Source organism: Sceloporus undulatus, chromosome 7 (assembly GCF_019175285.1).
Source record: "Sceloporus undulatus isolate JIND9_A2432 ecotype Alabama chromosome 7, SceUnd_v1.1, whole genome shotgun sequence".
Classification (NCBI taxonomy): domain Eukaryota; kingdom Metazoa; phylum Chordata; class Lepidosauria; order Squamata; family Phrynosomatidae; genus Sceloporus; species Sceloporus undulatus.
The window spans coordinates 6271220-6282547 of NC_056528.1; the positions used below are offsets into that span (position 1 = coordinate 6271220).

At 46.4% G+C, this 11328-nt stretch overlaps 1 protein-coding gene across 2 annotated transcripts in view; it reads left to right on the top strand.

Moving 5' to 3' along the window:
• The window catches only part of SKI (SKI proto-oncogene), a 154556-nt gene extending 143453 nt beyond the window's left edge, over nucleotides 1-11103 (top strand). The window contains exons 4-7 of one of the 2 annotated variants that reach the window (XM_042478575.1): nucleotides 377-669; nucleotides 1860-2167; nucleotides 5112-5342; nucleotides 8471-11103. In XM_042478575.1, coding sequence (XP_042334509.1) covers nucleotides 377-669; nucleotides 1860-2167; nucleotides 5112-5342; nucleotides 8471-8659 — 1021 coding nt within the window. In that variant the 3' untranslated portion in view covers nucleotides 8660-11103. The remainder of the gene's footprint in view (nucleotides 1-376; nucleotides 670-1859; nucleotides 2168-5111; nucleotides 5343-8470) is intronic. The other variant, XM_042478576.1, reaches the window with a different exon arrangement.
• The last annotated feature ends 225 nt before the right edge of the window (nucleotides 11104-11328 follow it).

Here is an 11328-nt window from a genome sequence, read left to right on the forward strand (position 1 = left end):
GTTGCAGGCCAACGGTTTATGTAGTGTGCTCTTTAAAAGTAAGGCATTGGTTTAGAGTTGGGAAACTCGTGGAGTTTGGGACTGCAGCTCACATCATCTTTCAACATTGGACATGCTTGCTAGGGTTGATGGGAGTTGTAGGCCAACAGTTGGAGGAATTGTGCCCATGGCTGCATGGCAAGGAATTGGACTGGATGGCGCTTGTGGTCTCTTCCAAATCTATGATTCGATGATTCATAGCGTATTCATTTCACTGATGAAAACTTGCATATGGGGAGGTGTGTTGTAAACCTGCAAGGGTGCATTGTATCATGGAGGTAGCATTAGAACTGTGTGCACACCTTCTTTTCTTCTTCTTTCCCTTGCAACTTTGCAGTTTCTACTCCTACAAGAGCTTTGAGAATGCCATAGCACCCAATGTGGCCCTCGCCCCTCCTCCTCAGCCAAAGATCATCAGCCACCCGCCGCCATGTGCCACAATAGCATCACGGAACAATGAGCCACTGAACAGCCTGCCCCAGCCAAGGAAAAGGAAACACGTCTCCGAAAACCCAACCATTCCCGAACCCACACCCACCACTGTTGTCGCATCCGCCCCCGTCCCCGCAACGGAAGAGGACAAGGAGTCTGAAGCAGAAATCGAAGTAGAAACGCGAGAAGAATGTAAGTGTGAGTTACCCACTTCATTTTCTTCTTTCTCTAATTCCTGTGGATTTGTAAGGGATTGAAAAGCATTGAAGTAACTCAGGGGCTGTGCACACTGACCATAAAGGCTGGCTTGGGGACGGAGTTGGGGCATGGCATCCACATGACGCATGGCCCAACTCTGCCCCCAGGGCGGCGAGACGCTGCACACTGCTCCACATGGTGTGCAGCATCACAGTGCTTGTCTGACACTCAGTCCACACAACACAGCGCCAAATGAGTGCTTTAAAGCTGCGCCACCATGGCTCTCATACCCTTTCCAGGGCACAAAAAGGAGCTCCTTTTGGTGTCCTGGAAAAGCCAGATCAGGGCTGTGGCGTGTGGTTGCCGCAGCCCCAATCCTGGGAAAATGGAGGTGGTTGCAGGCCGCCCCAATGGAAAGGACATAGCTAAAGCTTAACTTCAGTGAGGCTGCATCCACACTACAGAAACAATCATTTCACACAATTTAAACCGCCATGACTCAATGCTAAGGAATCATGGGACTTGTAATCGTGGTGGTCCCAGAGCTCTCTCACGGAGAAGGCTAATTCTACAGCATTGAGCCATGGCAGTCTATCAATGGAAGGATAACAGAGGCTGGAGGCAGAGGGTCCTAGAGTAAGTCAAGGCTCAGATTAATGTGGGTCCCTATGCAAAATGGCTATGCAACACTGATCCATACAGGACTGCAGCCATTCTTTGACTATCATAACAAGTATATTGCTTATATGAAACATCACTGTCCTTACTTTCCTGGTGAGTAGCCATCTCCAGACAAACATACCAGCAGGAGACGACAAGGACCTTTCTTTCCCATGATGGAATGATGTTTAAGCAGACTATAAATTTGAGTCCTGCTTCAAAAACAAGCAAAGCCACTGACTAAGGCTGCATCCACACTGCAGAGATACTCTGGTTTGACACTGCTTTAACTGCCATGGCTCAGTGCTGTGGAATTCTGGGAACTGTAGTTTGTTGTGGCACCAGAGCAGAGCCTTGAGCTACGGCAGTTAAAGCGATGCCAAAGCAGAGTGTTTCTGCAACGCAGATGCATCCTTAGCCTCATTCTCTGCTTAGCTACTTTGCGCAAGGTGAATTTTTTCTTTCGCTTTCTAACATAGCTTCTGGTGGCGGCGGGACTGCTGCCTCTTTGTGTGTTTCTGTTTTTCCAGTCACCTCCTCTCTGTCTTCGCTCTCCTCCCCATCCTTCACGTCTTCGAGCTCAGCCAAGGACATGAGCTCCCCCAGCATGCCAGTTCCGCCAACCACCAACAACGTCTTCGAAGTTGCCAGCCATGTTGAGCCTCAGAGCGGGGCCAGTGGGTTGGAGGCTGAGCTGGAACACCTCAGGCAGGCCTTGGACAGTGGCCTGGACACAAAAGAAGCCAAAGAGAAGTTCCTCCACGAAGTTGTGAAGATGAGAGTCAAGCAGGAGGAGAAGCTCAATGCAGCCTTGCAGGCCAAGCGAAGCCTACATCAGGTAATGCGACTGGACCATCAGAAGACAATGTACTGGTGCAGTTCTCCCAGATTTGCAGTTGGCCCTCCATAGTCATATATTCTTTATCCATGGCTTTCACCATCCACAGCTTGAAAGTATTCCAAAAAATGTAAATTCCACACCCCTTCCAACAACATGATCATTTACTAATCCATGGAGATGGGGAAGCATGCTATAGTTGGATGCACAGCACAGAATATATTTCCCTTTTCCAGGATCTGTTAAATACAGTCCATATCCAGAGATATTTTATCCATGGATTCCTAAATACAAAGCTTGATTTTGCCATTTTATATAAAGGACACCTTTTTACTATGTCACTGTATTTAATGGGACTTGAGTATCCATGGATTTTGGTAGCCATGGGGGTCTTGGAACTGTACCCCATTAGATACTCACTGTATTAAAAAAAATCTATACCCCTATACCCCCCATTAATAGCCTGAAATTAAGGGATGTGCCAAAGTCTGTGCTCAGCCTTGCAGCCCATTGCGTGATTTGGGCCCTGTCTGCGTGGAACAAATCAAATGTCCTCCCTGGAGCACCAGAACCAGGGTATACCCCTCTTGTTGTTGTTGTTGTTGTGTGCTTTCAAGTCGTTTCTGACTTCTGGGAACCCTAAGGCAAATCCATCACAAGGTTGTCTTGGCAAGTTTCTTCAAAGGAGGTTTGCCATTGCTGTGCCCTGAGGGTGAGGGTAACTTGCCCAAGGTAATCCAGTGGGTTTCTATGGTTGAGCTGGGATTTAAACCTTGGTCTCCAGAGTCATAGTCCTGTGCTTAAACCACTACACCACGCTGACTGTCATACCCCTCTTAAAGCATATTAAAAACAATTCCCTGGTTGTTGTGGATCTTCTGGGAAGATCTGGAGTGTCCTGTTCCGATTCCGGGTGGTTGTTTAAAATGTAATCCTCTCTGCCACCCAGCATGTTTGCCTTTGCTGCTCAGTGACTACTCTAAAATCAGAACAAGACGCCCAACAAGACACTCCAGATCTTCCCAGAACCTTGTGATCTAGTTCTGACCTCAGAGCGCATGACACATGGCAGTGGCAGATGCTCTGGGTGGCAAAGCGGGATGCATATGCACTCTGGAGGAACGCCAGTACTTCAGCCACAAATTTGTGAGTTCAGTCCCAGGGCTCCAAGGTTGACTCAACCTCCCATGCTTTCGTAGGTTGGTAAAATGAGTCCCCAGCTTGTTGGGGGCAATTGGCTTACAGACTGTAAACTGCTTAGAGAGTGGTGCATTCACTGATAAGTGGTATAGAAATGTAAATGCTATTACTAAATGCTATATGTGAACATCCGCCCGGCATCAGGATGGTAAGTTGGGGAGGTAAGGGCAGCTTTGGGGCCAGGATACTCCAGAGCCAGTGCAGACAGGGCCTGATCCTATGGCTGTCTTTCCCTTTCCCTCTCCCCATATAGTAGGCATTGGGACAAAAATTGAGACGTTGGAAGATTGAACATCATCCTGAGTTCCTTGAAGACTATGGGGCTGGACAGATGGGCAGAAAGGGGTGGTGAGACATCACCCCTTTCTGCCCTGGATGGAGACCACAGCAACCAAATGCTGCAGTCTCCCAGTGGGTTCTTTTTAGGGCACGCGGGGCACCATTGGCACACTTGTGGGCCATAATGACGTCTGTGCAGTGCGGCACTGTTTGGGTGCTGCACCACATGCATCCATAGTGGCGCACCCTGTCTGTGGCCCACCAGGATGGCGCCTGGGATGCATGGCAGGGTTGCTGAGTGTGTATTTACTCAGTTCAGGCCCAGGCCGACACAAAGCGCCCGTTTGTCAAGCCCCTGAAATGGTAGAAATTATTAATAGAAATAATAAAACCAAACAAGCAGGGCCACATAAATCACTTTTGAAGGCTGGATTCAGTTTGCAAAAGGATCTTGCAGCACCTCTGAAAGAAAGCAGTTGGTAGCATGGGTTTTTGTAGATTTGAGCCTACTTCCTCAGAGGCATGTTTCATGGGATTCATTTTGTCAGCCTTGGATCTCCTTGGAGGGTCACACCCTCCTTTTTGAACCCTTTTTGATGCAACCCAAAATAGAGGACAGTCAGAAAATACCAGGTTGCTGCTGGTTGCTCAGCCCAACAGAACATTTAACAGGGCCTGAAAGTACCCTAAAGGCATTGGGAACGCAAGTGCATGTCTGTCCCCTAGAGTCCATGGGTTTTGTTTGCAGGGAGGGCAAAGGGTTTTGTGTGCAGATTGCCTCAAAGACAGAACACAAGCTGGAATAATATGTTCTGGGTAGGAAACAGGGTTGTCAGTGGAGAAAGGGCTTCCCATGACCCTTGGTGCACCGTGTTACTTAACAAAGGAAAGACTGCCTCTAGAAATGGGAAAGGGTGGAGAAGGGAAGGAGGGAGAGGGGAAAATGTGACATTGCTCTCAGTGTTAACCCTTTTAAGATCCAGATCAGTCATAAGTCACAATGCAAGAACATAATGCCAGTTTTAAACTTCTTTTTTAATGCATGGTGCACATACTCCAGATCATAGAGTGTGTGTGTTTATGGGGGAATCTTAGGCATTTGGTTATCCATGTTCCTAGAGATCTGATCTTGGACCACACATTTTCTCAGCCCTGATTGCCACGATTTCTTACCAGCATGGGTCCTGTATAGCTTTCTGTGTTCCTCAGTCTTTGGTCCACCAGATGTATTAGACTTTAACTCTCCAGAATCCCAGCCAATAGGACTAGTGGTCAAGCATTCTGGGAGTTGCAGTTCCAAACCTATGGAGGACCAAAATGTGAGCACCATTGCTTTACATACGTATCCACAAGATAGCGCCACAAGATACCACAAGACAGCTCCTCGCCATAGGTCTGGAGGTCCACCACTTTTCCTTAGTAAGGTTTTATTTAATTCAGAAGGCCTTGCTCTATCTTCTTTCAGGAGCTAGAGTTCCTTCGCGTGGCCAAGAAGGAGAAGCTGAGAGAGGCAACTGAAGCCAAGCGCAATTTAAGGAAGGAGATTGAGCGCCTCCGAGCTGAAAACGAAAAGAAAATGAAGGAGGCCAATGAGTCACGGATACGGCTAAAGCGGGAACTGGAGCAAGCCAGACAGGTCCGGGTGTGTGACAAGGGCTGCGAAGCAGGACGGCTGCGAGCCAAATACTCTGCCCAGGTGAGGACAAAGTCCGTCAGGTTTTTCCTCCTAGGTTTTAGGCTTCTCTCCAAGCTTTGCAAGAGTTTCCCCAAGAGGTTTTCTTTTTTTACCATACAGTCGAGGCTGCTTTGAAAGGTTCTTAAGGCTGTCGCGTGGACTGCAAGACAGTATTTGCTTTCCTATTCCATTGGCAGCAGTCTTGTTGGGAATTGTGAAAGGACAGGTTTATTTGTTGTTAGCTGTCGCTGAGTCAACTTTGACTCATGGCGACCGCATGAATGAGACATCTCCAAGATCTGTCCTCCGCCTTGTCCTCAACTGCTCTGCTCAGGTCTTGCAGGTTCAGGTCTGTGGCCTCCTTCATTGAGTCTCTCCATCTGGAATGCACTTTTCCTCTCTTTCTGCTGCCCTCCATCTTTCCTAGCATTATTGTCTTTTCTATTGAGTCATGTCTTCTCTTGATTTGGCCGAAGTACATCAGCCTGAATTTGGTCATCTTGGCTTCCAGGGAGAGCTCAGGACCCATTGTAGGACTCATTTGCTTGTCTTTTTGGTCATCTTCAGAGAAAGATGCCAGCCGCAAATGCTGGCAAAATGTCAGGAATAAACTCCTCCAGAACATGGCCACATAGTCTGAAAAACCCACAAAACACTAATCCTGGAATCATCTTGCGAGGCGTAGTTTATGGCATGCTTTTTACCAAATCAACTCTATGTGCGTAGAGTGTTAAAGAAGGCAGTTGTTCTTGCTGTTGTGGGCCCTAAAAACTCTCCAGCGCACTCTTTTAAAAACTAAGCAGTCACTTTAAAAAACCAAAACCCTGAACAAACCCTTGTTGAATGTTACTCTTCTTAGTCTCCTTAACCGGAAGGGGAGCAGTCCAACAGTCCGCTTTGTGAAGCTTGCCAAATTTAGGCGAGCAGAAGCAGGAAATGATGCTGATTTCCTCCTCTTCACCTCATGAGCGTCTTGCTGATAAGACATTCCCAGACTAAACAGAATCAGATTCTGCGTTTCGTGCGCTGGGTTTCCACTCTTGCCGAAGGGTTTGTGGGTGAGGTTGGGAAGCTTCCCCAAAGTTTACCTTCCTTGACTTTCATCCAGGGGACTTTGCAGGTTCACTGCCATCGCCTTCTGCCTGCTTTGTCTGCTGCAGAGATTTCGCATCTGGATTTTTTTGTTTGCTTGTTTCCGTATTCTTTTGCCAGGGTTGTCGAGAAAGGAGGAAAAGGGCTGGGCCTGTGAGTTGCAGGACTGTTGTTTTTCACATAGTTCTGTGTCGTGCGAGAAAACCTTCTGCCACGGCTCCCAGCTGCCGTGTTAACACAGGAAATCTGGGCTTGGATGTGAGAGAGTGGCTGTCTCCCTGGGTTTCTCATTTAGATAAACCTACAGCTCAACTGCTTGTCTTAGGAAATATCATGAGAAAAGGATGGGTCTGGAAAAGGTGCATCTGAGGAAGTAGACTTAAGTCTATAGAAGCTCCTGCTGCCAGGTTCTTTCTTTCAGTTAGTCTCAAAGGTGCTACAAGATCTCTCTCTACATGCTGATACTTCAAAAATGGTAATGCCAGCCCAAAGTCTTGACAAATCGAAACAGTACAACAAAGCCCAAGTGTCTGCAAAACAGCCAAAAGAAATTAGTGCGCAGGTACATCTCAAACCACTGCTTCCATTTGTCAAGACTTTGGGCTGGCATTACCATTTTTGAAGTATCATCATGTAGGGAGAGATCTTGTAGCACCCTTTGAGACTAACTGAAGGAAAGAACCTGGCAGCAGGAGCTTGTATAGACTTAAGTCTACTTCCAAATATGCATTTGGAAGAAGTAGATTTAAGTCTATAAAAGCTCATGCTGCCAATTTCTTTCTTTCAATTGGGGGCTCAAGAGGCTGGCATAAAAAGCCAGCATTGGGGTAGAGTGGGGTTGTGGTGACCGCATGCCCCACTGCTTGACTGTGCCCCAATGCTGGCATCACGATACTTGTTTGACCGCACGGCAGGTGGCATCATGCCATTTCCTTGGCACAGCGTTTAGACATGCTGCACCAAAGAAACACCCAAAAGCAGCGGTGGCAAGGGCAGCTTTTTGCTGTTCTAAAATGGAGTGGTATTTTCCCACGTCTTTTTAAACCAGCAAACTGCCGGATTGGAACTGCGGTGTGTGGTTGCTGCGGCCCTGAAAGAGAAGATGGGACGCCGTTCTATTGGGGCAGTCTGTTCAACCCCTTAGTTTCAAAGGTGCTACAAGATCTCTCTACATACTGATTCTGCAGACTAATACGGTTAAATTCATTTCTAAAGTAATCACCTTGCTTCCTGCTTTGCTTTTTTCTATATTCTAATTTAAAGTGAGACAGATGGGATCAAAAGAGGCCCAATGCAACAGAAGTGTTGGTATGAGGGATAGTAAACCTCCTCTGAACAAATCTTGCCAAGAAGACCCCATGATCGGGTCAGCATAAATCAGAAATGACTTGAAGACACCCAACAGCAACAACAACAAATGCAGAGAGAGAAAGTGCTAATGCATGGAGAGGTTCAGAAGGGGCCTCACAGTTGGCGGTATAAGCTTGGATGGGTATGCAGGAAATAATTGATTAGATATATGGTATTGGAGCATCCACAGATTTTGGTATCTACAGGGGCTCCTGGAACCAAACCCCAGCGGATACCAAAGGCCCACTGTCTATAAATTCCAAAAAGCAAATCTTGATTTTGCCATTTTATGTAAGGGACACTATTTTACCATTACATTCGATATAATGGTATTTGGGTATCCACAGATTTTGGTATCCACGAGGGGTTCTGGAACCAAACCCCAGCGGATACCAAAGGTCCATAGGATATAAATTCCAAAAAGCAAATCTTGATTTTGCCATTTTGTATAAGGGACACCATTTTACTCTTCCATTAGATATAATGGTATTTGAGCATCCACGGATTTTAATATCCACGAGGGGTTCTGGAAGCAAACTCCAGCGGATACTAAAGTCCCGCTGTATAGATATAACGGCATTTGAGCATCCATGGATTTTGGTATCAACGAAGGGCTTTGGAACCAAACCCCAGCCGATACCAAGTTAGGGTTTGTTGTTTTTTGTTTTACGGTTAAGATTACTTTTGGCGTTGTGTTTCTTTTCTAGATCGAAGACCTGCAAGTGAAACTCCAGCACGCGGAGACAGACAGGGAGCAGCTGCGGGCCGATCTGTTGCGCGAGAGGGAAGCACGGGAACACTTGGAAAAAGTTGTGAAGGAACTCCAGGAGCAACTGTGGCCTAAGCAGAGCGATCTACCCAGCAACGAACATGCCGCAAAAGACATGGAAAACTAAACCAGTGCTGAAGAACATTGTGAATAGCGGCCTAATCTGGAGGCCAGATTGACAAAACATGCACAGTAAGGGAGAGTATGTGGGAGAGGCACTGGGCGAAGGGTGTGCATGCGCCCCTGTTCTTGCCGGCAAACATGGACACGGTTATTAATCGGAGAGCAAACGTTACTCTTTATAACAGAAGCACTGAATGCCAGCTCTATTTTTACCCCCCAAGTCCATATAGCACAACATCTTCCTGTGCCTATAAACATGAAGAGTGTTTCTAAAGATAAACTACTTTTCGAATCTGCAGCAAAAAAGCAAAACAACAGCTATATATATATATATATATATATATATATATATATTCCACCGGTAAAATCTGTTTTAGCATCTAAGCAAAATGAAAGGCAAGCGACCGGGGCTTGCTTTCCGAGAAAACTTCGGGATTCAGACAAAAGCAAAAAAAACACCCCAAAATCCATAAAATGACCCTTTTTTTGTTACAAGGCTATCTAAAAGACACACACGGCCGAGTCGCGAAGATGTGGTATTATAACCACTGACCAGATTTTTTTATATATATACATCTATATCTATATATATATATAAATGGGGAGGGTGGGGTTATACCGAATTTGTAAAGACAACTTGTTACAGATGTTGGGGTTCTTACTTAGAGAAGCTTGTCATAAAAAGAAGAAGAAGCATACTAGTAAGCCATGACCATTTTAAACCAGACTATTTCTATGATGATTTTTTTAAGAGCTCTAGTTTAAACAATGCTTTTGTGTTTTTACCCACGCTTGGACACAAGGAAAGAAGGAATGTCCGCGGAGGAAAAAGGGTCGGGCGGCTGGGCGGGTGTTTCAATGGGACACCGGGGTGGAACTTTATTTTCCGAGAACCACGCCTTATTAAAATCAGTGTTTATTGATCACGCCATAACTTTGAGAGAGAGAGAAGGTGAGAAAGAGAGGTGCTTGTTCTCAACATGTTTCGAAATCACGGCCGGCTTTAGAGCGCTTCGGTTCCAAACGGAAGAATCTAAAGAGAGGAACAAGGTCTGGAAAAATTGGCTGGACCATGAAGTTGCTTGGGAAGGATGAACGCGAATGCGAGAACGGCCCGGCGCATTTGGAAACCCTCTTGTTCTGTTTTCTCCGGGAACTTGTTTGCGTTCAACCGTCAACTCCGAATTTCCAGTATTTTTTATTGACTTGCCCATCCTTGTGTGTGCGGATTTCAGTGTCCCGCAAAGAGTGCTCGCCGTTGTATTAAAGAAACAAAAGACTTCTGCTGCTGTGAATAAGCCTACATTTCTTATTCTCTAGGGGTTTTTCTTTTCTTTTCTTTTTGTCATTGTGGTGCGTGCGCGTGCGTGTGTGTCTTCTTTTCCTCCCCGATGTGACAAATACTTTAATATTGGGATTGATGCTGCCGCTTGTCCCAATGTATCTCCAGCGATGGATATACAAAATATGCAGTAAGTAATCAAAACTCAGGGCAAAATCCTCACCCCAGTGGAAGTTTTGCGTCTGCATGGTTGGACCCAACGCTTTGGAAAACGTTGGCCGGAATCCTGCGTCGCAGTTGCGAATGCGTGACCTGGAGTTATGCACTTGTGGCTGTTACGCATTCGTGGATCCTATGCAGACCCTAAACTAGTTATGTAGGGACTATGAAAATCCCCCAATCCCCTTGCATAAGGGGTCGATGCAACAGGGACCCCCTTCTTACGCATTAATAGGGATCTCTCATGGGATGGAAACAGCAACCAGCCAAGCGACAGGGAAACAGACCCCCGTCAAATGCAAGAGATGCTGCCCAGTAAGGGGATCGGGGTATATGTGTGCTGGATCGGCCCCATAACCATGGTGCTTACGCATACATAAAGACCATATGGGATTCCGGACACCTTTTGTAAGGACGAGACGCTTAGCGTCTTTCTTAACCCGCTTAGAATTTTTACTCACTTGTCCATTATGAGTTGCGTCGGGTTTGTTTTTGTTCGCTTACTTGAACCGTCGGCGTTCAAGGAAAACCGATTTGACTATGCAGGTCCCTGGGACACGAGGATGTATGTAGTGTTATGAAAATGAGTTACCAAAACCGTTACGGGGGACGTAAGAGGTGGCTGCGGGTTTTCTAGCAGTCTTGCATGTCATGTTTGTGAGAAGAATCGCTTTGGGAATTGCCGTCACGGCCCTTTAGATAAGAGGATCAGAGAAACCATCCTGCCAGTGTGACGTCGAAGGCTTTCATGGCCGGCATCCATAGATTTTTGTGGGGTTTTGAGGCTATGTGTCCATGTTCCAGAAGAATGTATGCCTATGTTTCACCGGTATCTGTGGCTGGCATCTTCAGAGAATGCTGGCATGGAAGAGAGTTGGATATATATACCTTTGGTTGAGAGGAAGCGATGTATATGTTAATCTGTGTATTGTTCTGTTGTTGAACGGCAAGGTCTACAGCAGTGGTTCCCAACCTTCCTAATGCTGTGACCCTTTAATACAATTCCTCATGTTGTGGTGACCCAAACCCATGAAATTATTTTTATTGCTACTTCACAAATGTAATTAAATAGGTGTTTTCCAATGGTCTTAGGCGACCCCCATGAAATGGGTCATTCGACCCCCAAAGGGGTCCCAACCCACAGGTTGGGAACCACTGGTCTACAGGGTGTC